Below are 27957 nucleotides of genomic sequence, written 5' to 3'. Positions count from 1 at the left end.
AAAACAGAAAACAATTAGCAAAATGGGGAATACATACCTATAAATAATTATTTTAAATGGTTTAAATGCTCTAACCAAAAGATGTAGGATGGCAAATCGGATAAAAAACCCAAACCCACATATATGCTCCCACCAATGTACTCACTTTATACATAAAGACAGATACAGACTGAAAGTGAAAAGATTAAAGATATTCCATGCAAATGAAGCAAACCAAAAGGCAGGGAAACAATACTTATATCAAACAAAACTGACTTTAAAGCAAAGACTGGAACAAGAGATGAAGAAGAGTATTAGACAATGATAAAGGGATCAATTCAACACATTAGAGTGTCTAAATACATAAAGCAAATATTAACAGACCTAAAGGGACAAACTGACAATAATACAAGAATATACATTCTTTTCAAATGCACATGAACATTCTCCAAGATATATTACATGTTAGGACACAAAACAAGTTTCAATAAATGAATAGTGAAATCATATCAAACATATTCTCTGACAACAAAAGCTGCATGAAATTAGAAATCAATCAAAAGCAAAAAATTGGAAAAAACAAAAACAGACAAAGGCTAAACAATGTGCTACTAAACAGCAGTGAATCAATGAAGAAATCAAAGAAGAAAGCAAAATAATATAGAGACAAATGAAAATACAATAGTCCAAAATCTTTGGGATGCAACAAAAGTGGTTCTTAGAGGGAAATTTATAGCAATTCAGGCCTACCTCAAGAAATAAAAATCTCAATCTAACCTTTACCAGGAACTAGAGAAAGAAGAACAAAGCCCAAAGTAAGAAGAAGAAAATAATAAAGATCAGATGAGAAATAGACTGAAAAAAAGGAAAAAAATGAAACCAAGAGCTAGTTCTTTGAAAATATAAAATTAATATACCTTTAGCTAGACTCTACAAGAAAAAAGGGAATCCAAATAAATCAGAAATGAAAGAGAAATAACACCTGATAGCACAGAAATAAAAGATTATAAGACTGCTATGAAAAATTATATGCCAGAAAATTAGACTACCTGAAGAAATGGATAAATTTAGAAACATGCAATCTTCCAAAACTGAATAAAAAAGAAACAGAAAATCTTGGGGTCCTTGGGTGTCTCAGTCAGTTAGCATCTACCTTCAGCTCAGGTAATGATCCCAGGGTCCTGGGATTAAGCCCTGAGTCAGGCTCCCTGCTCATTGTGGAGTCTCCTTCTCCCTCTCCTTCTGACCCTCCCCCTGTTTGTGTTCTCTTACTCGCTCTGTCAAATAAATTAAAAAATCTTAAAAAAAAAAAAAAGGAAATCTGAACAGACCAATTACTAGTATGAGATTGAATCAGCAATCAAAAATCTCCCAACAAACAAAGTACATGACCAGGGAGGAACTTGGAAAATGGCAGAGTCAGAGGACCCTAAGTTTACTCCATCTTATGTTTACAACTAGATATCACTCACATCCAATAAACCAGAGAGTGATCTGTAAAAATCAGTTAAGAGAAATACAAAAGAATATAAAATATGATACAAAAGATCTGAAATGTGGAGGGGAGAGGGCTAAGGATGAGTTCAATGTTAAGGAATCGATCATCAGCTTAACATAGACTGCTATATGTAGATGTTATATATAAAGTAAACAAATGGTAACCACAATGCAAAAAATTGTAAGAGATACACAAAATAAAGAGGAATTCAAGTATTCTGCCAAAGAAAGCCAACTAATCATGAGAGAAGCTATCAAGAGAAGAAACAGAGAAGAACTACAAAAGAAATCATAAAACAAGTCACAAAATGGCAACAAATACACACATATCAATAATTACCTGAATGTAAATGGATTATATGCTCCAATCAAAAGACATAGGGAAAAGGCATGGTTAAAAAAAATAAAACCCATCTGTATGCTGCCTGCAAGAGAGTCACTTCAGACCTAAAGACATGAAGACTGAAAATGAAGGGATGGAGAAACATTTATCATGCAAATGGAGGTGAAAAAGTAGCAATAATTATATTGGATAAAATAGGCTTTAAAATAATGGCTAGGGGATCCCTGGGTGGCTCAGCAGTTGAGCATCTGCCTTTGGTCCAGGGCGTGATCCTGCAGTCCAGAGATCAAGTCCCACATCGGGCTCCTTGCATGGAGCCTGCCTCTCCCTTTGCCTGTGTCTCTCATGAATAAATAAAATCTTTAAAAAAAAATAATGGCTATAGCAAGGGACAAAGAAGGACACTACATAATGATAAACAGTGCAATCCAACAAGAAGATAAAGTAATTGGAAATATTTATGCATCCAAAATGGGAGCACCCAAATATATATAGCAGTTATAACAAAAACAAAGAAAATAATTGACAGTAATACAGTAATAGTAGGGGACTTTAGCTCCACTTACATCAATGGATAGATCATCCAAACAGAAAATCAACAAGGAAACAATCACTTTGAATGGCACATTGGACCAGATGGATCTAACATATATTCAGAACATTCCATCCCAAATCAGAATACACATTCTTTTCAGTGGCACATGGAACGTCCTCCAGAAAAGATCACATATTAGGCCACAGAACAAGTATCAACAAATTAAAAAAGATAGAAGTCTCACCATGCATCTTTTCTGACCACAACACTATGAAACTAGAAATCAACCACAAGAGAAAACCTGAAAGGCAAACAAATGCATGTTACTAAACAATGAATGGGTCAACCAAGAAATCAAAGACAAAATAAAAAACTACATGGAGACAAATGCAAATGAAAACATAGTTGTCCAAATTTTTTGAGATATAGTAAAAGCTGTTCTAAGAGGGAAGTTTATAGAAATACAGGCCTAACAAAGCAAGAAAAATCCCAAATAAACAACTTAAATTTACATCTAAAGAAACTATAAGAAGAACGAAACCCAAAAGTAATAGAAGAAAGGAAATAATAAAGTTAGAGCAGAAACAAAACAGAAACTAAAAAGACAATAGAACAGCTAAAGATCAGTGATATCAGGAGCTGGTTCTTTAAGAATTTCAAAAGAATTGATCAGTCTTTAGCCAGACACATTAAAAAAAAAAAAAAAGAGCAAGTATTCAGATAAAATAAGAAATGAAAGGGAAGAAATGACAACCGACATTACAGAAATACAAAAGATTGTAAGAGCTATTATGGAAAATTATATGCCAACAAATTGGACAAGCCTAGAATAAATAGATAAATTCCTAGAAACATATAACCTTCAAAAACTGAATCAGGAAGGAATAGGAAATTTGAATAGACCAATTGCCAGCAAGGAAATTTTCTCAGTAATCAAAAAACTCCCAGCAAACAAAAGTCCAGAGCCAGATGGCTTCACAGGTGAATTCTACTAAACATTTAAGGAAGAGTTAATACCTATTCTTCATAAACTATTCCAAAAAATAGAAGAGGAAGGAAAACTTCCCAATTCATCCTATGAAGCCAGCATTACCCTGATACTGAAACCAGATAAAGATACATTTAAAAAAAAAAAAAGAACCGGGATCCCTGGGTGGCGCAGCGGTTTGGCGCCTGCCTTTGGCCCAGGGCACGATCCTGGAGACCCAGAATCGAATCCCACGTCGGGCTCCCGGTGCATGGAGCCTGCTTCTCCCTCTGCCTGTGTCTCTGCCTCTCTCTCTCTCTGTGTGACTACCATAAATAAATTAAAAAAAAAAAAAAAAAAAAAAGAACCACAGGCCAGTATTTCTGATGAACATAGATGTAAAAATTCTCAAAAATATACTAGCACAAATTGGTTGGGAAGAAGTAAAACTCACAATTTGCAGATGACATGATACTATACATAGAAAACCCTAAAGAATTAAAAGAATAAATGAATTAAATGGAATAAATCAGTTATGGAATATAAAATTCATATACAGAAATCATTTGTGTTTCTAAATACTAATGAAGTAGCAGAAAGAGAAATTAAGAAAACAATTCCATTTACAATTGCACCAAGAGAATGAAATATCTGGGACTGAACTTAACCAAAGAGGTAAAACTTGTACTCTAGAAATTATAAAACTTTGATGAAAAAAAGGAAGATGATACAAACAAAGGAAAGACATTCCATACTCATGGATTAGAAGAATAATATCGCTTAAATGTCCACATTACCCAAAGCACACTACAGATTCAACGCAATCCCTATCAAAGTACCAATAGCATTTTCCATAGAATTGGAAAAATAATATTAAAATGTGTATGGAACCTAAATGATCCTGAATAGCCAAAGCAATCTTGAGAAAGGATAAAGCTGGAGGTACTACAATTCCCAATTTCAAGATATACTACAAAGTTGTAGTAATCAAAATAGTATAGTACTAGCATAAAAATAGACACATACAGTAATGGAACAGAATAGAGACCCCAGAAATAACATTTATATGGTCAATTAACCCATAACAAAGGAAGCAAGAATATATTATGGGGAAAAGCTACATGCAAAAGAATGAAATTAGACCACTTTCTTAGACCATATATAAAAGTAAAATCATAGTGGACTACAGACTTCAGTGTGAGACCTGTAATGAAAATCTTCTATATGAAAATATAGGCAATATTCTCTTTGGTACTGGCCTTAATAGCATGTAGGATTCCTCTACAGGAAAGGGAAACAAAAACAAAATTAAACAATTGAGCCTACTCCAAAATAAAAAAGCTTTTGCATAGTGAAGGACTATCAACAAAATGAAAAGGCAACCTTGAATGGGAGAAGAAATTTGCAAATGACATTTCATATAAGGGGTTAACATTCAAGATCTATAAAGAACTTATATAACTCAACACCAAAAACCCAAATCTGATTTAAAAATAAGCAGAGAACCTGAATAGTCTTTTTTTTTCCAAAAAGACATAAAGGTGACCCACATACATGTGAAAAAATGCTCAACATCACCAATCATCAGGGAAATGAAAATCAAAACCACAGTGAGATATCACCTTATGCTTATCAGAATGGCCACTGTCAAAAAGATGGGCAATATCAAGTTTTGGCAAAGATGTGGAGTAAAAGAAACCCTCATGCACTGTTGGTAGAAATGTAAATTGGAGCAGTCACTGTGGAAAACAGTATGGAGGTTCCTCAAAAAAGTTAAAAATAGAACAGCCTTATGATCCAGCAATCACACTACTGTGTATTTACCCAAAGAATATAAGAACATTAATCCAAAGGGATAACATGCACCCCTATGTTTATAGCTGCATTATCTACAACGTATGGAAGAAGTTAAGATACGGAAGCAACCCAAGTGTCCATTGACTGCTGAATGGATGAAGAATGAAATCTTGCCATTTGCAACAACCTGGATGGAGCTAGAGAGTATTATGCTAAGTGAAATAAGTCAACCAGAGAAAGATAAAATATGGTTTCACTCATACGGAATTTAAGAAACAAAACAAATGAGTAAAGGGGGAAAGAGAGAGACAAACCAGAGAAACAGACTCTTAACCATAGAGAACAAACATGGTTGCCAGAGAAGAGATGGGGGCACAGTTAGTTAAATAGGAGACGGGGATTAAGGAACGCACTTGTCATGATGAGCACTGGGTGATGTATGGAACTGTTGAATCACTATATTGTACATCTGTAACTAATATAAAATTGTAATGTTAACTAGGATTAAAATAAAATAATTAAAAAATTAGTAAAACACACACACAATGGAGTATTACTCAGGTGTATAAAAGAATGAGATCTTGCCATTTATGACAACATGGATGGATCCAAAAAACATAATGCTAAGTGAAATAAGTCAGAGAGACAAATATCATATGATTTCTCTTTATCTGGAATCTAAAAAACAAAACAAACAAAAATAGAAACGGACTCATAAATACAGAGAATAAACTGATGGTTACCAGAAGAGAGAGGAAGGATGGGCAAAGTTGGTGAAGAGGAGTACGAGGTACAGGGTTCCCGTTATGGAAAGAATAAGTCACAGGGATGAAAGGTCAGCATAGGGAAATGTAGTCTGTGGTTTTGTTAATGTTATATGGTGGCAGATAAAAATCTACACCTGTGGTGAGCATAGCATAATGTACAGACTTGTTGAATCAGTATATTGCACATTGGAAACTAATGTAACATTGTCAACTGTACTCCAATTAGAAAAAAAAAAAAAGCAAAAACAAAACCATTCTCACATTGTTAGATGCATCTTTCCTTACCAAACTAATTTAGCAACTAAGCCCCCCTTATTTTTCCATAGTGTTATCAGAGATAGAGAAATTTTGGATTATTGTCCCTTTTTTTTTTGCCCTAATATAATTAGGAATATTACTTTTCATGGTGTTTTTGCATCCCTAAAAGTATACATTTAGTGATTAGAGAGATGACATGTTGCCAAGACATTTGCAATGTATGAATATACAGGAGGCCAATATCTGGACACAGAGACAAAAGTAAGATTGAACATTGTTCCCAGTTCCCAGCTGAATGGTCTCAGGCAAAGCTCATCCCCTTTAGCCTCAGTTTTCTCATAAGTAAAACGAGGTTTATAATAATACCTGCTTCATCAGAGTTAACAGAATTCAGTGAGATAATATTTTTAAAGTTCTTAGGAAGCTACCTGGAACAAATAGACCCTCAATAAAGGTATTTTTAATCATATTTTTCTATTTTAAAATATTTGTCGGTACAGGGATGGCTTGCCTACTTTAGCAAAAAAATTTATTCTGGGTGCCAGTGTGCACAACTGAAAGATTAAATGTCTAGCTTTCCTTGCAGCTATAGATGACTCAGAAAAATGTAAGTAAGTTTTTTGTGGTCCTATGGAAAAGTGATTTATTAAAGAAGAGAGTTAGCATGGGGTTGTTCTATCCTTTCCCTCTACCTCCAGAACCCTATCTAGACCATGGCTGTGAGGGTTGGGTTCCAGCAACCACGTTTGACTGAGGAGTACCCTTGAGGATGGAAGCAAAGTGCTGTGGATGATGGAACAGGGAGCAGATGGTGCCTGGATCTCTGATGACACCATAGAACTGTCAAAGCTGCTCTGAACTGCATGTGTCTCACTCCCTTTAGATGAAGAAACACCTCTAGCTCATTGAACCATGTCATTGTTACCAGCAGCCAGTGGCAATTTTTCTTTTAAGGTTTATTTTAGGAGTAGGGAGGACAGAGGGAGAGGGAGAGAGAGTCTCAAGTAGACTCTCTGATGAGCCTGGAGCCCAACATGGGGCTTGAACTCACAACCCTGAGATCAGGAACTGAGCTGAAACTGAGAGTCAGATGCTTAACCAACTGCACCCCCCAGGCGCCACCCCAATGGTAATTTCTAATTGACACATTTTCACATTTAGACAATCTTAAAATTTGGAAATAGCTTCTAATATATAAAATTTTAAAATAATTGTTTTATCAAGAAAATTAATACTGCATCTCATTGTTAAAGATATCTTAAGATAAAGAAATTGGAATATTTTCCAAGTTTGGTAGGACTTTGTCTTCTGTTTACTAGATTTAGGTAGGAAAGGGAAATAGCCTTGTGATTTAATCCCCATACAGTTTTAGAATCTTGCCTATTTTGGGGAAACGTAGAGAACTTACAAACAGTAGGCCCACAATAAAAATTTGAATTACAGAGTAATGTTTGAAAGTAGGTTTTGAAATGGATGTTTTTTTAAGGTTTTATGATTAATTTAATTCTAATAATTTTTAATTTACTTGTTAGTACAGTGAAAAGATTTATGACAATTATTCTTGTAGACAAAACTTTACTGTGGATTTTCTTATTTTTACATTTTTTTGGAATGTAAGTAATGGGAAATATGTACAGAGTATATGGGCTTAAAACACAGTAGTCTGAAGTTGGCTGGCATACATACTGAAATTGATACCAAGAGGAACCATGCAATTTTAAGCCCTTCTGGACTTTCATACAAGATATGGAAAATATAAATATTTTTAAAATGGAGGAATGTTAGTAAAAATAAAGAATAAAAAGTCATTCCCTCCTAAGACAACTTTTCATAATATTAATTTATACTAGACTCTGATACCAATAATTGATGCTGTAGCCTGAACGATGTACAAAGTAATCTTGATGTATCACAGAAAAAATTTCAAAAAAATTTTTTTGAGCCTCACTCAGATTCAGGTTTAGATTCAACTGATATTGTTTTACATATCTAGATCCTAAGCACTCTGATTTCACATATGGTACTGGGTTTATACTCTACAACCCTTCTGTGTGGTAATTCTCTCTATTCCATGCAGGTGAGGAAGGGAGCCTCAGAGCCCTGTTGATAAATGGTTGAGCTGGGACTAAACTGCTTGAGAATCCAAGTCCACAGCTATTTTCATTCTCTATAGCTCCCTAAATGGTTTTGCCATATTTGCACACACTTCACATGTCATAGGTTCCTCATACTGAACTTTAAAAGCCTTTAATGATTTAAACCAGTTTCCCTCATAATAAATGAATAAGATCAGTCCAAGATGGTGCCACAGGAAGATGCTGCACTCACCTTCCCTAGACATAATGAATATATACCTACATATAAAGCAATCCAAGTGAGTTGCATCACTTAAGTTGTTGGCTTGTGTGTCCATGTTGGGGGGATAGAGTTGAACTCAGGATTTCTAGTTATGACCTTTTCTTTTCCACTAAAGACAACCCTTTAACATTTCTTTTAAGACCAGTATAGGGGTGATGATAGTTCTTCTTCCTTTTTTTTTTTAAAAGATTTTATTTATTCATAGAGACACACACAGAGAGAGAGAGGCAGAGACACAGGCAGAGGGAGAAGCAGGCTCCATGCAATTCTCTAGAAAAAGAATTGAGGGCTAATTGAACAGCTTTTGCTCAACAAACAAAAGAGGGGCCAGATAGAGGAGAGCAGGAAAGATGGAGACAAGTGGTAATGATGGGAACTCTACTCTAACATAGTGACCTACAGTATGTAGGGATATCACTAGGAGGCTGGTGTGTACTCACTTGCTCTAGGGCACAGCAAAAAAAATAAAAAAAAAAATCTGGTTTAAAGGCAACTAGATTGTAAGTGAAATCCAATTACAAACCCTAGGGTGTCTACCAATGGGTGGGGAACTGCTGGAATTCTATCCAGGGCTGGAGATGCCAGGAAGTACCATTTTTATGTTCACACTCTACTTCAATAGGACAGATGGGGGCAGGATCCAGTTGCTCTGGCCAACCTGCTAGGGCTACCCCAGTGAGTCTCAGACCCCTTGTCCACACCAGCCCCAGCAGTCCCCACAAGGTGGCCCTACCACAGTGTACCCCAGGTACCCTTGCCCACCCCTGGCCCAGATCAAGCCATATCACCAAAGTAGCCTCAGCAAAGTGTGCTCCAAGGCCCTCAGCCTATGGCTACTCTAGCTCTAGCTATCCCTTCAGGGAGGTTGACTGCAGTGCACACTGGGATCCTCTGGGCTGCACCTGGTACAATACTGCTGTTGTGACAAGATGGCCTGTGTGTGGTATATCTCAAGTCTACTTCCCAGCCTGTGCCCAATCCAGCTGTTTAACAAGACGGCTATAGTAAAGCTCACTCCAGTACACCTAGCCCACAACTACTTCAGCTCTAGCTGTCCTGCCAAGTCAGCCCAAGAGAAGCATGCTTCAGGACCTTCTTGCCCATGCCAGCTCCAGAACCAGCCATCCCTCAAGGTGACCCCAATGCAGCATGCCCTGGGACCCCTAAGACTGCACCTGCCAGCTTTAGCTGGCCTGTGAAAGCTGCCAGACACATTCAGTATAAAAATGATGCTGATTTTTTTTCAGCAGAAACTTTGCAGGCTAGAAGGGAGTGTCAGGATATATTTAAAGGGCTAAAAAGGAAAAACTTTCAACTAAGAATACTCTACCCAGAAAGATTATCATTCAGTAGGAGAGATAAAGAAGTTCCCAGACAAGAAAAACTGGGCAGCCCGATGGATCAGAGGTTTAGCACTGCCAGGGCATGATCCTGGAGACCTGGGATCGAGTCCCACATAGGGCTCCCTGCATGGAGCCTGCTTCTCCATCTGCCTGTGTCTCTGCCTCTCTCTCTCTGTGTCTCTATGAATAAATAAAATCTTAAAAAAAGGAAGAAAAACTATCATCACCCCTATACTGGTCTTAAAAGAAATGTTAAAGGGTTGTCTTTAGTGGAAGACAAAAGGTCATAACAAGAAATCCTGAGTTCACCTCTATCCCTGCAACATGGACACACAAGCCAACAACTTAAGTGATACAACTCACTTGGAAAGACTTGAAGTCTAACTGTACAGATCTTCCACAGCTAAAGACATAAAGAGGAAGTCACACTTTATGGTGTGGATGGTGGAAGAGGCAGAGATGGAGTCAGGACTAAACTCTTAGCATGGCAGACCCCAGTGGGTTCCCTCTGAGGAATGAGGGGATTGAACCCCACATCAAGCACACACCAGCCCTGGGTACCTGTACCTGGAAGACAAGTCAACATAATATCCAGTTTTGAAAATCTGTAAGACTTAACTCCAGGAGCTTTGAAAATCAGTGGGGCTTACCTCTGGGAGAGCTGGAGGGCTACAGGAAACAGAGACCCCATTCTTAAAGGGCCAGTGTTCTATAGCACTTGGTTTGAGATAGCACAGAGGCAGCATTTAAAAACCTCCTTATATGTGAAGGAGATTCAGTGACTAATTTTAGAACATGTGCTCGAAGGTGAGGGATCTGTGGGAGCTTTCTCCAGAAGGAAAAGTCCTGGCAGGCACCATTTTTCTTGCCCTTCTTCATCCTAGCTCGCCAGACACTTACAGGAGCAAGTTCTGACACTTTTCATTTACTTTGCTAGTACTGTTCACCCTGTGGACCTACCCCATCCAATACAACTGCGTTAGCAGACACCCCTCCAAAGCAGCTCCCATCTGACCACATTTGGTGGGCAGCCTTGATCAGCACTGGCAAGCTCCCCCCCGCCCCGCCCCCGGAAAGTGACTACATCTACCACACCTAGCAGACAGCCCTGGCAGAGACTGATGACTCTGCAAGGCCTCTCCCTCAGCACAGGGGGTAGCCATGCCCATGAGTAGATCCTTAGCAGTTGCAGTAGACCTCTCAAGTAGGTGTGGTAAACACACCCATAAGTACACCTGCAGTAGCTCCAGCTGGGTTTCTCAGCCTGCCATGATAGAGTCAGCTCTATCTACTAGTGCTCCTGTATTAGTCATGGCCTGACATTGTTAATACCTGGGTGGAGGGCCAAGCCCATCAACCAGGGTGCCAGCAGCAGTTTTAGGCCAGTCATAAAAAGAGGGTTCATGCAGCTCACAGAGAGGATACCCTAGAATCCCTGGTTCTAGAAAACAATGAAGGATTGTGCAACAGGGTTTCATAGGACACCTACATAAGACCACCACTTTTAAGATTAGGAGACATAACTAACTTACCTAATACATAGAAATAAACCCACAGAATCAGACAAAATGGGAAGACAGAGGAATATGTTGCAAGTGAAAGAACAAAGCAAAAGCTCAGAAAAAGTACTAAATGAAAGAGAGGTAAGAAATCTTTCTCATAAAGAGTTCAAGGTAATATCACAAAGATGCTCACTGGACTAGAGAAGAGTGGATGAACTCAGAATTCATCCATCAGAACATAATTAGAAAATATCAAAAAAGAACCAATCAGAGCATAAGAATGACTGGAATGAAAACTGGAATGAAAATCCCCATTAGAGGGGATCAACACTAAACTAGATAATATAGAAGAACAAATCAAGGATCTGTAATACAGGGTAGTGGAAAGTACCCAGCTGAAGAGCAAAAAGAAAAAGAATTTTTAAAAAGTAAGCCTGAAAAAGATGAACCTAAGAAGGATCACATCAAGACACCTAATAATTAAAATTTCAAAGATTACAGATAAAGAAAGGGTCTTAAAAGCAGCTAGAGAAAAAAAGTCACATAGAAACCTATAAGGCTGTCAGATGATTTTTCAACAGAAACTTTGCAGACCAGAATAAAATGGCATGATGCATTGAAAGTTATAAAGGTAAAAAGCTTATGATCAAGAATACTCTACTTTGCAAATTCAGAATTGAAGAAGAGATAGTTTCCCAGACAAACAAAATTAAAGGAGTTCACCACTAAACCAGCCTTACAGGAAATGTTAAAGGGTGTTCATGAAGCAGAAAGTCAAAGGCCACCAGCAGAAGTAAGAAATATAAGAAATTTATGAAAGGAGAATTTCAATGGTTAACCCAAATATATAGTAAAGGTAGTAGATCAATTATAAATGTAGTATGAATGTTAAAAGGTAAAATTAATTATAATTGCAGAAATCAGATAAGAAATTCACAAAATGAAAAGATGTAAAACATGGCATCATATACATAAGACATGGTGGGGGAAGCAAAAAGGTAGTGCTTTTAAATATATTTGAAGTTAAGTGATTATTAACTTAATACAGACTGCTATATTATGTTATAAAGCAGCATGTTGTATAGAAACCTTATGATATACCCAAATTATAAACCTATAATTTATACACAAAAAACAAACAGAAAAATCCAAGTATAATACTAAAGAAAATTAATAAATTAAAAAAAAACTGAGAGCAAGAAAAGACTGAGAACTACAAAAAAAGTCAAGAAAACAATGAGGAAAATGGCAATAAGTATACATATCAATAAACACTTTATTTTATTTTTTTATTTATTCATGAGGGACACAGAGACAGAGAGAGAGAGAGAGAGAGAGAGTGAGAGAGACAGGCAGAGGGAGAAGCAGGCTCCATGCAGGAAAGCCGATGTGGGACTTGATCCTGGGTCTCCAGGATCAGGCCCTGGGCCGAAGGCAGCAGTAAACCACTGAACCACCCGGGATCCCCTCAGTAAACACTTTAAATGGACTAAATACAGCAATCAAAGGGCATGGTGACAGAATGAATTAAAAAAAAAAAAACACAGTAAGACTCATGTCTTATTAGCTGCCTACAAGAGCATTACTTCCACCTAAAGACACATACAGACTGCAAGTGAAGGGATGGAAAAATATATCCCATTCAAATGTAAATGAAGAGAAAGCTGGAGTAGCAATATTTATATCAGATAAAATAAACTTTAAATCAAATACTACCCAGAGACAAAGAAGGGGATTAAATAATGATGTAACTATTTATATGCCCCACGTAGGAGTACCTAAACACATAAAGTAAATATTAACAGACATAAAAGGACAAATTGAAAGTAATGCATTGATAATAGGGGACTTTAATACCTACTTACATAAATGGGTAAATCATCCAGACAATATCAATAAGGAAACAATGACTTTGAAAAACACATTAATGAGATTGACTTCATAGATATAAACAGAACAGTCCATTCAAAAGAGGAGAATGCACAGTCTTTTCAAGTGTTCACGGAACACTGTCCAGGATAAATGGCATGCAAGGCCATTAAACAAATCTCAATAAATATTAAATACTGAAATTATATCAAACATCTCTTCTGACCATAATAACAGTATGAAACTAAAAATCAAGTAAAAGCAAAAAAAGAAAAAACTGTAAAAAATGACAAACACATGGAAATAGATAATGCTACTAAGAAACCAATGGGTAAGTGAATAAATCAAAGATGAAATTAAAAAATACATGGAGATTGAAAATGGAAACACAATGGTTCAAAATCTTTGGAAGACAGCAAAAGCTGTTCTAGGAGGGAAGTTTATGTGATACAAAAAACAACAAAAACAATCAAGTAAACAATATAATTTTAAACCTAAAGAAATGAGAAAAAAGTAAACCAACAAAGTCAAAAATTAGTAGGAGGGTGGAAATAATAAAGATCAGATTGGCAATAAATGAAATAATGAAATAGAGACTAAAAACCCAATAGAAAAGATTAATGAAGTTAGTAAAGTTTCTTTGAAAAAATAAAATTGATAAGCTGCTAGTAAATCACATCAAAAAAGAGAGAAAAAAAAAAAAGTGAGAGAAAGGACTCAAATAAATAAAACCAGAAATGAAAGAGAAGTATAACCAATACCACAGAAATTGATAGTATTATGAGACTACTACTAGTACTACAAAATCATACACCAATAAGTTGGATAAAAGAAATGATAAAATTCTTAGAAACATTCAATTTTATAAGACTGAATCATTAAGATATAAAAAATCTGAACAGACCAGTTACTAGTAATAAAATTGAATCAGTAAAAAACAAAACAAAACAAAACAAAAACTTGCAAAAAACAAAAGTCCAGAACCAGATGGCTTCACTGGTGAGTTCTGTCAAATATTTAGAGTTAATATCTCTCCTCCTAAAAATATTCCAAAAAATAGAAGAGGGAGGAATGCTTCCAAATTTATTCTTTAAGGCTAGCATTACTCTCACACAAAAAACAAAGAAACCACAAAAAAGAAATTATAGACCACTATCTCTGATGAACATAGATACAAAAATTTTCAACAAAATACTAGCAAACCAAATTCAACAATACATAAAAGGGTTATTTAACAAGATCAAGCAGGATCTATCCCAGAGGTGCAAGACAGTTTGACACCAGCAAATCAATCAATGCGGTACATCACAATAATAAAATCAAGGATAAAAATCATACGATCATCTCAATAGATACAGAAGAAGCATTTGACAAAATTTAAGATCTGTTTATGATAAAAATGCAACAAAATGGATTTAGAGGGAGTATACCTCAACATAATAAAGACCATATGTGATGGACACACAGCTAACATCATATTCTTTGATGATCAGGATTCAAGCAAGATCAGGAACAAGACAAGGATATCCATTTTTGCCATTTTTATTCAACATAGTACTGGAAATCCTAGCCATAGCAAACAGATAAGAAAAAAAAAGACATCCAAATTTGCAAGGAAGAAGCAAAACTGTCAGTATTTGAAGATTATATGATATAAAAAATGATGACTCCACTAAAAAACTCTAATATAAATGAATTCAGTGAAGTTACCAAATACAAAATTAATATACAGAAATTGGTTGCATTTTATATATTAATAATAAGTTAAGAGAAAAAGGAGTTAAGAAAACAATCCCATTTATAAATGCATCAAAAGTTTAAAATATTTAGGAATAAATTTAACCAAAGAGGAGAAAACCTTGTATTCTGAAAACTTGTAAGACACTGATGAAAGGAAATAAAGATGACATAAATGAAGGGACAGATATTCCAATCCCATTAATTGGACGAATTAATATTGACAAATATCTGTACTACCAAATCAATCTACAATCCAATATAATCCCTATCAAAATATTAATAGTAGTTTTCACAGAGCTACAATAAATAGTTCTAATTTGTGTGGCGCCATGACAGACCTCAAATAGCCATTATAACCTTGAGAAAGAGGAATAAAGTACAATACTAGGTTTCAACTACACTACAAAGCTAAAGTAATAAAAATAGTATGGTACCAGCACAAAACTGGACACCCATATCAGTGGAACAGAATAAAGAGACCAGAAAGAAACTCATGCTTATATTGTCAATTATCTGTGACAAAGGTAGCATGCATATGAAAGGGGAAAATACAGGTCTTCAACAAATGGTGTTTGGAAAACTGGATGATTATGTGAAAAAAGAAAGAAAAAAAGAAAAGAAAAGAAAGAGAAAGAAAGAAAGAAAGGGAAAGAAAAAAGAAGGAAGAAAAAGAAAGGAGGGAGGAAACTGACCTTTTTTTTATACCATATATACGCACCCACATAACCTAAATGGATTAAAATCTAGCTGTAATGCTCAAAGCCAAACAAGTCCTACAGGAAAAAAAAAATAGGCAGTAAAATCTTGGAGAGCAGCCTTAGCAGTGTTTTTCTGGATCTGTTTCCTTAGGCAAAAGGAAACATAAGCAAAAGTAAATATTTGGAACACATTAAATTACAAATTTTTTTGCACAGTGAAAGAAACCATCAACAAGACATAAAGGCAATCTACTGAATGGTAGAAGTTACTTGCAAATGATTATTCTGTAGGAGGTTATTGTCCAAAATACAGAAAGCACTCAACATCAAAACAACAACAGCAACAACACAACCTGGTTAAAAAATGAACAGAACACTTGAACAAACATTTTTCCAAAGAAGACATTCAAATGGCCAACAGACACATAAAAATATGCTCAACATTGATAACTCTCAGGGAAATGCAAATCAAAACCACAATGAATATCACCTCCCACCTATTAGAATTGCTAGTATTAAAAAGACAAGAAATAACAACTGAAACTAATGTAATCTTGTGTGTCAGCTATGCTCAGATTTAAAAAAAGAAAGAGCAAGTGTTGGTGAAGATGTAGAGAAAAGGGAACCCTAGTGCACTGTTGGTGGGAATGTAAATCGGTGTAGCCATTATGGAAAAGTATGGAGGGGTTTCCTCAAAAATTAAAATACAATATGATCTAGGAATTCTACTTCTGGATATTTATCTAAAGAAAATGAAAACAGTAATTCAAAAAGTTATATGCACCCCCATAAATAATAATTCGATGCAGTATTATTTATAATAGCAAAGATGTGGAAGCCACTTAAGTATCTATCAATAGATAAATGCTAAAGAAGCAGGATGTGTGTGTGTGTGTATGTGTGTGTATAAAATTGAATATTAGCCAAATAAAGAATTATATCTTTCCATTTGCAACAACATTCATGGACCCAGAGGGTCCTAAGGGAAAGGAGTCAGAAAGAGAAAGACAAATACTACATTATTTCACTTATATGTAGAATACTAAAAGAAAACAGATACATAAACTAACAAAAACCGAAAAAGACTCATAAATACAGAGAACAAACTGGTAGTTGCCTCAGGTGAGGAGCTGTATGGATGGGTAAAATAGGTGAAGGAGATTAAATACAAATTTCCAGTTATAAAATAAGTCACAGGGATAAAAAGTTCAGTATAGGGAATACAGTGAAAGTATTATAATACCTTTGTAGGGTGATAAATGCTAACTACACTTATCACTGTAAAGATTTCATAATGTTTATAATTGCCAAATCACTATGTTGTATACTTGAATCTAATATAATATTGTATCAACTATACTGCAGTTAAATTTTTTTTTAAATTAAAAAAACGAAAATATAAAAGGAATAAATCTTATTGTCCAGGGCAATTATATAGTAAAGGCAGTGGATCAGCCACTTAAAAAAAGCTAGTATGTAAGTTGAACAGGCAAAAATAGTAAAATCAGTTATAACTACAATAAGTAGTTAAAGGATACACAAAAGAAAGGTATAAAATATGACATCAAAAACTTAAAATGGGAGATGCCTGGGTGGCTCAGCAGTTGAACATCCGCCTTCAGCTCAGGGTGTGATCCTGGAGACCCGGGATCAAGTCCCACATCAGGCTTCCTTCACGGAACCTGCTTCTCGCTCTGCCTGTGTCTCTGCCTCTCTCTCTCTCTGTGTCTCTCATGAAGAAATAAATAAAATCTTAAAAAGAGAACATAAAATGAGGGTATGTTGTATTTTCAGAATGTGTATCAACTTAAGCAACTATCAGCTTCAAATATACACACATACATTCACACATATATATAGGCTGACAGTATATACAAACACACCACACACAAATCATAGTACTGAGAAACCAAAAACCTACAATAGATATGCACTAAGTAAAGAAAAGGAATCCATATATAACACTAAAGAAAACCATCAAACCACAAGGGAAGATAGCAAAAGAAGAGAGAGAGAAAAAAAAAAGAACTACAAAAGCAACCAGAAAACAATCAATAAAACAGAAGTACATACCTATCAATAATTAATGTAAATGAAAATGGACTAAATGCTCCAATCAATAGACACAGGATAGCCGAATGGATACAAAAATAAGACCCACCTATATGCTGTCTGTAAGAAACTCACTTCAGATGTAAAGACATACAGATTGAAAGTGAAAGGATGGAGCAATGCTTCTATCAGACAAAACAGACTTTAAACAAAGACTCTTAGAAAGCACACACACACACACACACGCACGCACAAAAGACATTAAATAATAAGGGAAGTCCAAGAAGATAAAACATTCATTAATATTTATGTACCCAACATAGGAGCACCTATATGTAATAAGCAAATATTAACAAATATAAGGGAGAAATTGATAGCAATACAATTGATAACAGTACAATAATAGTAGAGAACTTGAATACACCACCTATATCAATGGAGACATCATCTAGACAGAAAAGTAAGAAAACATTGACATTAAATGACACGTTAGACCAGATGGACTTAATTGAGAGTACAGAGAATTTCACCCAAAACAACAAAATGTATACATAGAAGACTTCCAAATTGGAAAAGAGTAAAACTCATTATTTGCGGCTGAGATATTATATACAACTCTAAAGACTCCAGCAAAAGACTATTAGATTTAATAAACAAATTCAGTAGTCACAAGATACAGAATTAACATTCAGAAATTGGTTACTATATACTAATAATGAACTATCAGAGACAATAAGAGAGCAACCCCATTTATAATGCATCAAAAAGAATAAAGTACCTTAGAATAAATTTTATCAAGGAGGTGAAAAATCTGTACTCTGAAGACTGTACGACACTGGTGAAAGAAACTGAAGACAACACAAATTGAAGATATATAATGCTCATGGACTGGAAGAATTAATATTAGATACTACCTAAAGGTATCTACAGATGCAATACAATCCCATTCAAAATACCAGTGGAATTTTTTCACAGAACTAGAACAAAGAATTCTAAAATTGTATGGAACCACAAAAGACCCTGAATATCAAAGCAATCTTAATTTATTAATTAATCACTAATTATTACTATTTATTTGGGAACCACAAAGACTCTGAATACCCAAAGCTGGAGGTATCAGAAGCCCAGATTTCTTTCTTTTTTAATTTTTAATTTTTAATTTTTAAATTTATTTATGATAGTCACAGAGAGAGAGAGAGAGAGAGGCAGAGACATAGGCAGAGGGAGAAGCAGGCTCCATGCACCGGGAGCCCGATGTGGGTTTCGATCCTGGGTCTCCAGGACCGCGCCCTGGGCCAAAGGCAGGCGCCAAACCACTGCGCCACCCAGGGATCCCAGAAGCCCAGATTTCAAGCTATATTACAAAGCTCCAGTAATTAAAATAGTATGGTACTGGCCAAAAAACGGATATAGATCAATAGAATAGAACAGAGATCCCAAGTATAAACCCACACACTATGGTCAATTAATCTATGATAAATGAAGCAAAAATGTACAAGTAAAAATACAGTGCTTTCAATAAATGGTGTTGGGAAAACTGGACTATGATTTTATACTATACAGAAAAATAAATTCAGAATGGATCAAAGACTTGAATATAAGACCTGAAACCATAAACTCTTGTAAGAGAACATAGGCAGTAAGCTCTTTGACAATCTATTTTAGAAATATATATATATTTTTTATCTTAGCAATATTTTTTGGACCAGTATCATCAGGCAAGGGCAACAAAAGCTAAAGTAAACAAATAGGTTTGCATAAAACTACAAAGATTTTGCATAGTGAGGGACACCATCAACAAAATGAAATAGCAATCTCTTGAATGGGATAAAATATTTGCAAATTATACATCTAATAAGGTGTCAAATCCAAAATATATAAAGAACTTTAATGATTTATTATTTAAAAAACCCAAACAACTGGATTATAAATGGGCATAGGACCTGAATAAACATTTTCCCAAAGAAGACATACAGATAGCTAATAGGTATGTAAATGAGTCTCAACATCACTAATGGGGAAATGCAAGTCAAAATTACCTCACACCTGTCAGATTGGCTATTATCAAAAAGATAAAAAGAATCACAAGTGTTGGAGAGGATATGGAGAAATCGAAGCCCTCGTGCACTGTTAGTGGGAATATAAACTGGGGCAGCCACTGTGGAAAACAGTGTGGAGGTTCCTCAAAAAGTTAAAAATACAATTACTGTATGATCCAGCTCTTCCACTTCTGGATATTTGTCCAAAGAAAACAAAAACACCAATTTGAAGAAACATATGCACCCTTATGTTCATTACAGCATTATTTATCATATCCAAGATATGGAAGCCACCTAAATGTCTATCAATAGATGAATGGATAAAGAATATGAGAAATGTGTATATGAATATATATACATAATACATAATAACACACATACATACAATAGAACATTGCTCAGCTGTAAAAATATATAAAGTGTTGCCATCTGTGACAACATGGATCAACCTAGAGGGTTTTATGTTAAGTGAAACAGGTCAGATGGAGAAAGACAAATACTATATGATCTCACTTATATAGAGAATCTAATAAAACAAAACAAAACAGAAACTGATTTATAGATACAGGAAACTGTGAGTCATCTGAATGGGGAGGGGTTGGGGGAGGTCAGTGAAATAGGTGACAGGTTTTAAGAGATACAAACTTTCAGTTATAAGGTAAATAAGTCACAGGATATAATGTTAGCATAGAAAATGTAGTTAATAATATTGTAATAACTCTTTATGGTGATGGACGGTAACTACACTTATGAGGATCATTTTGTAATGTATACAAGTACTGAATCACTATGATGTACACCTAAAACTAATATTACATGTAAATTATACTTCAATAAAAATAATAATAAATAGTAAATGAATAACTATCATCAGAATCTCTTGAATCATCTGGCATTCAACAGCTGGGCTCTTTGAAGGTAGAAGGCAATGAATAACTTTTCCTAAAAATAACAATTCCACAGAAAAGTACATAGTACATTTATGTTATCTAGTACCTTCCCTCGTGTATAAAGGTAACTATTATTCCCTCAAGAAAGGCAATTTCCAAAATGTTCCCATAGCAAATTGTCATCCATTTCAACTGTTGCTTTTCACACTCATCTTTGGTGTTTAATTGGTTATTCTGTTTGACATGCAAGATCTGAATAATAAGTCGGGACATCTCAAAAAAAGCAACTCAGTGTCCTCGGGAAAGTATAATGCAAGATGAATTCCTCCATCCCTTATTTCAAAACGAACTCACTTCCTTGAACTCTAAGTAGTGAGCCAGTCAGTTTTTACATTTGATGTACATGTTCTCTGCCACTTTCCCCCATGCACTTCCTTCTCTAGTTTTGCTAATACGTTACAGCTGCATGGAACCTTAAAAGCATCTTCTGAGAGAAGAAAAGTAGCAAACACTGCCTGAAGCTCTGATAGACAAGCATGAGAAGGGAATATAGTTTCTACAAAGAGGATTATAAGAGCTTTCCCCATAGGATATAAAAACAATTATATATATAACAATTATATATATAAATCTGTATGTATGCATAAACAGGGAGAAAGTACCAGATGAAGCCTGATTACATCATACTCCTACAGGGACCTCGTCTTAAGTGTATTTAGCAGTTGGATACAAGCCTCACAATATTTCAAGAGAAGAAGTGAGATCACACAGCCCAGGATGCACAGATAATCCCGAATGCAGACTGTGAGCACATTGCAGAGCACTTCACTTCGCCTTTTGGTAACATAGTGACAGATATTTATGATCCCCAGGAGGAAATTTCTGGGAGGAAATCTCTAACTCATTATCAGAAATCTCAAGCTCTTTCTTGCTGAAGAAAATGAGTCTACTTTTTCTCAAATAGCTTATAATCCCTTCATTCTTTTCTGGTTTCTCCACTAGCCACCCGCACCTCTTCTGCCCAAGACCCTTTCCGCCTACTCGTACTCTAATTTCTAGCTTCTCTCAGCTCTGGGGACTCTTGTATGGAGTCTCTGTTCTGCAATTTAGTATCACTCACCTCTTTTAGTCTTGCCCCCTCAGTATTACTATGAAATTCCTGAGGTCAGGAACTTTATTTTACACTCCTGTATCCTTGGTGGTGCTTTAGATACTATACATGATTATTAAGTGCTTTAAAAAGTCATCTGGTTTCTTTCTTTTTTATCTAAGTGTATTTATGCATTTATTACTTTATTAAACATTTGTTGAGAATCTACTGGGGGCTGGGGAAGTAGGGATGAAAGGCCTACTTGCCATCCACATTTTCTGACTGATTCCACAGCTTCCCGAACACTCTACCCTCTGTGACTGGGGCAGCTTAGAGGCCTTCTGTTACTCGTATTTACATTAAGGTAGAACATTATCATGCAGGCTTGAAACAGAACAGCAGAATAAAGTCTTCATGCCCTTTGGATCTTAACCACACAGTCCCACGTGGGTCTGCTTACTATTCTAGCCCGTGTACAATGTGGAGAGAGTGAAGGAGAGTAGAAAAATGAAAAGAGAAAATCATAATGCTTGTGTATGAAGACTGATCTGCAAGGATGTTCATTTCAGTGTTATTTAAATCTGAACAGAAAGTTAGAAATGTTCTAATTGGATCAATCCCGTTGTAGAATATTCACTGATGTGAGGAAATATATAATAAGAGAGCATTGAAAATGCCAGTTATAGAATAGGAGGTCTTTACAATGGGTGTTTATTTTTATTTGACAAAATCCACTGGGGGAAAAAATCTGAAAGTTTAAATTTCAAAATACTAATTCTGAGTATACCCAAGTGATGAGATATTTTAAATGATTTTTTTTTGAGTATGAAGCATTTTTCCAAATTCTCTAAAATGATCTTGAATAACTCTTTAGTCACAAAAAATAGGCAATTAAAAAATTTATTTAAGGAATAAGGAGATCAAGAAGAGAATCTTCCCAGAATAAGAGAACCTTCTGAAAGAATTCACTCTTTTACCTCATTGCTCAGGCCTCACTCACTGATAAAGCTCACTGTAAAGGCTGCTTCTTCACTGACCATATTTAGGAAAATAATAATGCACATGTATTTTTATCTACTGTCCAACTTTTGTCTTTTCAAATACATATATGGTAGATAAAGAAACAAGTGTTATGTCTTTCTTCCTCATAAAACACTGCTTTGTCAAGCAAGTCACAGCTGCTTAGAATCCTGGTTGTTATATAAATTAAACCAAATTCTAAAAACAAGCAAACAGACAAACCCACAAGTAAAGCCCTTTCCCAACCGACTATGCTAAAAAATTTAAAATAATATCTCAATGATGTTTGGACAAATGGAAGGTGAGCTGAAAAGTAAAGAAAAAAATATGGAGACAATTCCCCACATTTCCCAATAAGGGCACCTTAGGGGCACCCTGCATAGACAGGCACATTTGCTAAGTAAGAATTGGATGAAGAGTTGTCCAAATAGAAGCCTTACCTTGGTCTGGAATGTACAGAACATGTGCGTTAAGAACGGATGCTCCCAGGCCAAGGAGAGAACTCTCTTTTCTACCATTGTACACTCAACATCGTCATCCATCAAAACCACATCTTTCTTTAAGGCTTTTATTGCGAAAAATTGATTGGTTTTCTTGAACTCTGCTAGGAAGACCTAGAAGGAAGGGTGAGAAGTAATTTTATTTTAGAAGTTGATCTCACACTCATTAAAGAAGAGACAAAATTCTGAGAGAGATCTGTGTTGGGTGAGAAAAGAGGATTTCTTCTCCAATATCCCTTTATAGAGACAAAATAAAGTACTTTACTGATTTTAGGATATTACCTAGTAGTTTCAGACATGCTTTGTACCTTTCAAAGGATTCCACAAAAGTACTGTACAATTGGATGGGTTACTCTCAGTCCCTGAAAAATTCTGTTTAAAAAAATATGACCTGTCTGCCTAGGGAACTGAGTAAATTTATAATATAAATCCCCAGGGACTAAGGGCATACTGAAGGAAGCAAGAATAAGCAGGAGAGAGAGAGGAAGATTTGATTACACTTGAAACATCAGTGCAAATGAGCATAAAACTTATATGCTTAAAGAATGTACACCATTTCATCTGATGGCATAGATGCTAATGCCATTTTTATCACCTACTATGTGCTACACACTCTGCTATGCTTTATATGTGCTACCTAATTCTTAGCTCAGAACTCTCTGCAAGACAGATAGTAATTTAAAAAAAACAACAACAACTGGGTTTAAAGAGTAAACTTACTCAACTTACTCAAATTCATGGAGCTACTCAGTAAGAAAAAAAATCTAATTCCAAATTTACTTTTTCTACTTGATTTCATGGATCTTATATGAAAGGACACCAGATGGCGTATAATGGGGAGTTTCTACAACTTTTGCTTTTGCAAATGATGCAACAGATGACTGACAATTGTGAGGACATGGCATTTGGAAGAAGAAAACTCCAGCTTGGGTCTCTTTTCACAGACATTTACTAGCTGTGGGAATGTGGGCAAACCAATTAACCTCTCTGGGCTTTAGTTTCCTAATGTGTAAAAGAGATAATTGTCATGACATTCTCCAACTTGCAAGACCATTGTGAAAATCAAATGACTACCACATGGGAAAGTGATTTGGAAGCTATAAAATGCTCTCTAAATGACAGTTATTAAGAATACTTGTCATTTGTTTCTTGACTTTTAGGGAATGTCAAAATCAATGACACCAAACCAGTACTGAAAATGCATGTGTCTATATTTAAAATAATATGGCGCAGATATATAGCTTTGAGGGTAGCTGGCTTGATAGAGGGCATAGAACTTAGATGAGAATGCAGGCAAATGGATGATGTGCATACCTCCAGAAAACAATGCTATTTTTTTTTTCCTGGACCTCAAGGTAAATTGAGAATAAGAATATAGAGGCTAAAAAAAAAAAAAAAAAAAAAAAAAAAAGGAATATAGAGGCTACCATTTTGATGAGAAACCATACTTTCTATCTACAGCTAAAAAAGGGAGAAAAACAAGTTTTGGAGTATTCTCAGTGTTGTAAGAAAGGGAAATATGGCTGTTCCATTTTGCTTTGGTGCTTCGTCCTCCTCTCTGAGCCCTATGGTTCTATCTTCTCACTATGTAGGGACTCAGGGTCCTGATGGCGAGGGGCATACTGCTTTGGACAGAGAGCAGAGGATACCTGAGGCTCTCAATTGTCTGTTGGGATATTTTACTAAGGCTTGTAGGTTTAACTTAATGTCTTTCTTATTAACCTTGTTCATATATAGAAACCCACATGGGAACAAAGAAATATAAACATTTCATTAACAATTAAAAGTGCTCTTTTGGTAATTGTTTCTTTCAATAAAACATTCCCAAGCCAGCCATAAACTAAGAAGCTGAAAAGGCAATTTCCATCTCTATAATGGGCTTTCAATTTTTGGTAACAGGTTATAATTGCACATTAATTGATGCTAAATTATAATGAAGACTGGCTGTAAAATTGCCTATCACACAGATTAACACCAAATGAGCCTGCTGTGTTTCATATTATTGTGGAAATGAACTAAAAGAATTAATGGATATCAGCTAGTTTGCAGGGCAGAACAGATTTTGCCAAAAGCAATGCGCGGTGTTTCAATCCAAACCCAATTGTAGCACAGTGTCATTCAGCTGTGGTGATGCTCAGTTGCATTCTAGTTTATTATTAAATAAACTGGGTGAGTTTCCTGGCCAAAGACCAGGGAGCAGATGTGGAGCATAACGCTGGCTTTGGATGCACAAATTCATAGAACAGTAGTCTCTGGCTAAAATTTTCCGAAGAGTTTCATCCAAGACTAGGACAACAGAGGGTGCCATTAATATAGTAGATATCCTTAATATCTAGAATAATCTCACAGTTAAAGTTCCATGGCATCTCTTTTTACATTCACTAGCTTGAAATTTTTTTCCATCACTGATAGTTGATCGTTAAATTATGTCATCTTCCTTCTTTTCCTCTTGTCCTTTGTGACTGACAGAGACGGCCCATAACTTGAGTGTGTGGCAGGAAGAGTTTAGAGGAGGGACTTTCCCCCATGAAACTCTTCTCATGACTCTTAAACTACAGCTTTGTGATGAACTGAATTATGTCCCCTCCAAAAATTTACATGCTGAAGTCCTAACCCTGGTACCTCAGAATGTGACTATGTTTGGAGGTAGGGTCTTCACAGAGGTAATCAGGTTAAAATAAGTTCAGTAGGGTGGGCCTTAATCCAACATGACTAGTGTCCTTATAAGAAGAAAATACTAGGACACAGATACACACAGAGGGCGATCATGTGAAGATACAGGGAGAAGATGGCTATTTTTATTTTATTTTATTTATTTTATTTTATTTTATTTTATTTTATTTATTTATTTATTTATTTATTTATTTAGGCTATTTATTTTATAAGCCAAAGACAGACCTCAGAAGAAACAGCCCTACCAACACTTAGGTCTTAGACATTTGGCCTCCAGAATGAAAAGAAAATAAGTTTCTGTTCTTTCACTCACTCAGTTGTGATACTTTACCTTCATCTTAGCAAACTAATATAAGACTGAGGACATTTGATAAAGAAAGAAATTGCATTCAAAGTAAAACAACACTCCAAGTTTGAGAAGGAAACAAAAGAGAATCATCAACAACAAAAAATCCTGTGTGAAACAGAAACTGGCTGAGGTAGCTTTTCATTTTTTTGATGTCCAACTATACCAAACTTATAAGTGTGTGGGTATGCATCTTTGAAACAAAATGGCTTGGGAACAATGATTCCCAGGAAGCAGAGGCCACTATTTCCTAGAGTTCTTGGGTTTCCTTTTTATTAGGACTCCTCTCTATCCTGTTAAAAAATGCACAGGAGAAATGTTCTCCACGTACACACAACCAGTCCTTATCCCATGAGTTTAAGAGCTTTGCTTTTCAATTTCTATAAGTTGGTCTACAGAATTCCATAGTGTATGTCATACCTTGCCAAAACTTCCTTTCCCCAACATTTTGTGCAAGATAAAATCCTCAATTTTTAATTTCATATGTACAGATGGTCTTTCTACATTCGGTTCAGGTTCCGGACGATGGCATATTTTCTCCATCCCATCCAAAGGAGACTCCCAAGAGATTCCCTGAGGCTCTGAAAATAGTAAGCCAGTGGTTAAAAATAAACAAGGAACAATGGAGGATCATTCTATTATTTTGAGAACACTTTTTCTTCCACTTCCCACTCTGAGGCTCCATGCACAAAAATGAAGAGAAGGGTCCCCTTTGGTGGAAAGGCAGTACCTTCCGCCTGTGAGCCTGGTACTTGGAACATGGACTGTATCTCTTATCTACTCAACAGACTGGGAGAAATTTTATGTTAAGAAACATATTATAATTAGTAAAATACCACTATGCAAAACAAAGGAGAACTTCAATGTCAAATCATGGACAAATAAAGATTTTAAGCAAATTTGAGGAAAAATGGTTCTCAGCTACTTGCATGGCTCACAGGCATTGTAGCATCATGTGATGTTGCATGTGAGGGAAGAGGAAATGGAAACCAGACTGCTGGAGATCAGAATTGCATCACCCCTTACTCTATTCAAGTCAGCCAATTTATTCCACACCCAATGCCAGAGGAAGTGCAGAAAACTTTTTTGAAAATATCCTCCTTTCCACTTACAACATTTCTTTCCCTAAGATTTTATTTATTTATTCATGAAAGACGTAGAGAGAGAGGCAGAGACATAGGCAGAGGAAGAAGCAGACCCTCCGTGGGGAGCCCAATGCGGAACTCGATTCCAGGATCCCGGGATCACACCCTGAGCCGAAGGCAGATGCTCAACCACTGACCTACCCAGGTGCCCTTTCTTTTCTTTTTTATTGAAAAATATTTGACACAACATATTATGTTAATTTAAAGGGTACAACATGTTGACTTGATACATTTATATATTGTGACATAATTTGCCATTTTACAATAGCACCTCTATCACATCACATAATTTCACTTCTTTCTCGTGGTTGGAATAATGACATTTTTTTTATTTTAAATCTCTGGATATACCTTTCTTCTCCCTGAGTCCAAGGAAAGTCAGTAGAGGCATCCCCCTAGTTTTGAAAGTTCGCCTTTGCCACTTTGCTTTCATTAAAAATCTACATTGTTACCTGTTCTCGCTGACCGTAAAAAACCTGGAGAGAACTTTGTCTTTTACAGAAAAAAAGAGAAGTGCAAATAATATTCAGCACTGGTTTTGCAGTGGGC

The 27957-nt window shown here is 35.7% G+C and overlaps 1 protein-coding gene across 4 annotated transcripts in view; it reads right to left on the bottom strand.

Annotated features, from left to right (window-relative positions):
- Window positions 1–27957, bottom strand: part of PRKCQ (protein kinase C theta) — a 173834-nt gene that overhangs the window by 62098 nt on the left and 83779 nt on the right. For all 4 annotated transcript variants that reach the window (XM_025445106.3, XM_035713453.2, XM_049101181.1 and 1 more), the window contains 2 exons: window positions 26684–26844; window positions 23185–23358 (listed from right to left, as the gene is read on the bottom strand). In XM_025445106.3, the coding sequence (XP_025300891.1) occupies window positions 23185–23358; window positions 26684–26844 (335 nt within the window). The remainder of the gene's footprint in view (window positions 1–23184; window positions 23359–26683; window positions 26845–27957) is intronic.

This window comes from Canis lupus, chromosome 2 (genome assembly GCF_003254725.2).
Source record: "Canis lupus dingo isolate Sandy chromosome 2, ASM325472v2, whole genome shotgun sequence".
In the NCBI taxonomy this organism is placed as follows: domain Eukaryota; kingdom Metazoa; phylum Chordata; class Mammalia; order Carnivora; family Canidae; genus Canis; species Canis lupus.
This window is presented reverse-complemented; position numbering and strand designations above follow the sequence as displayed.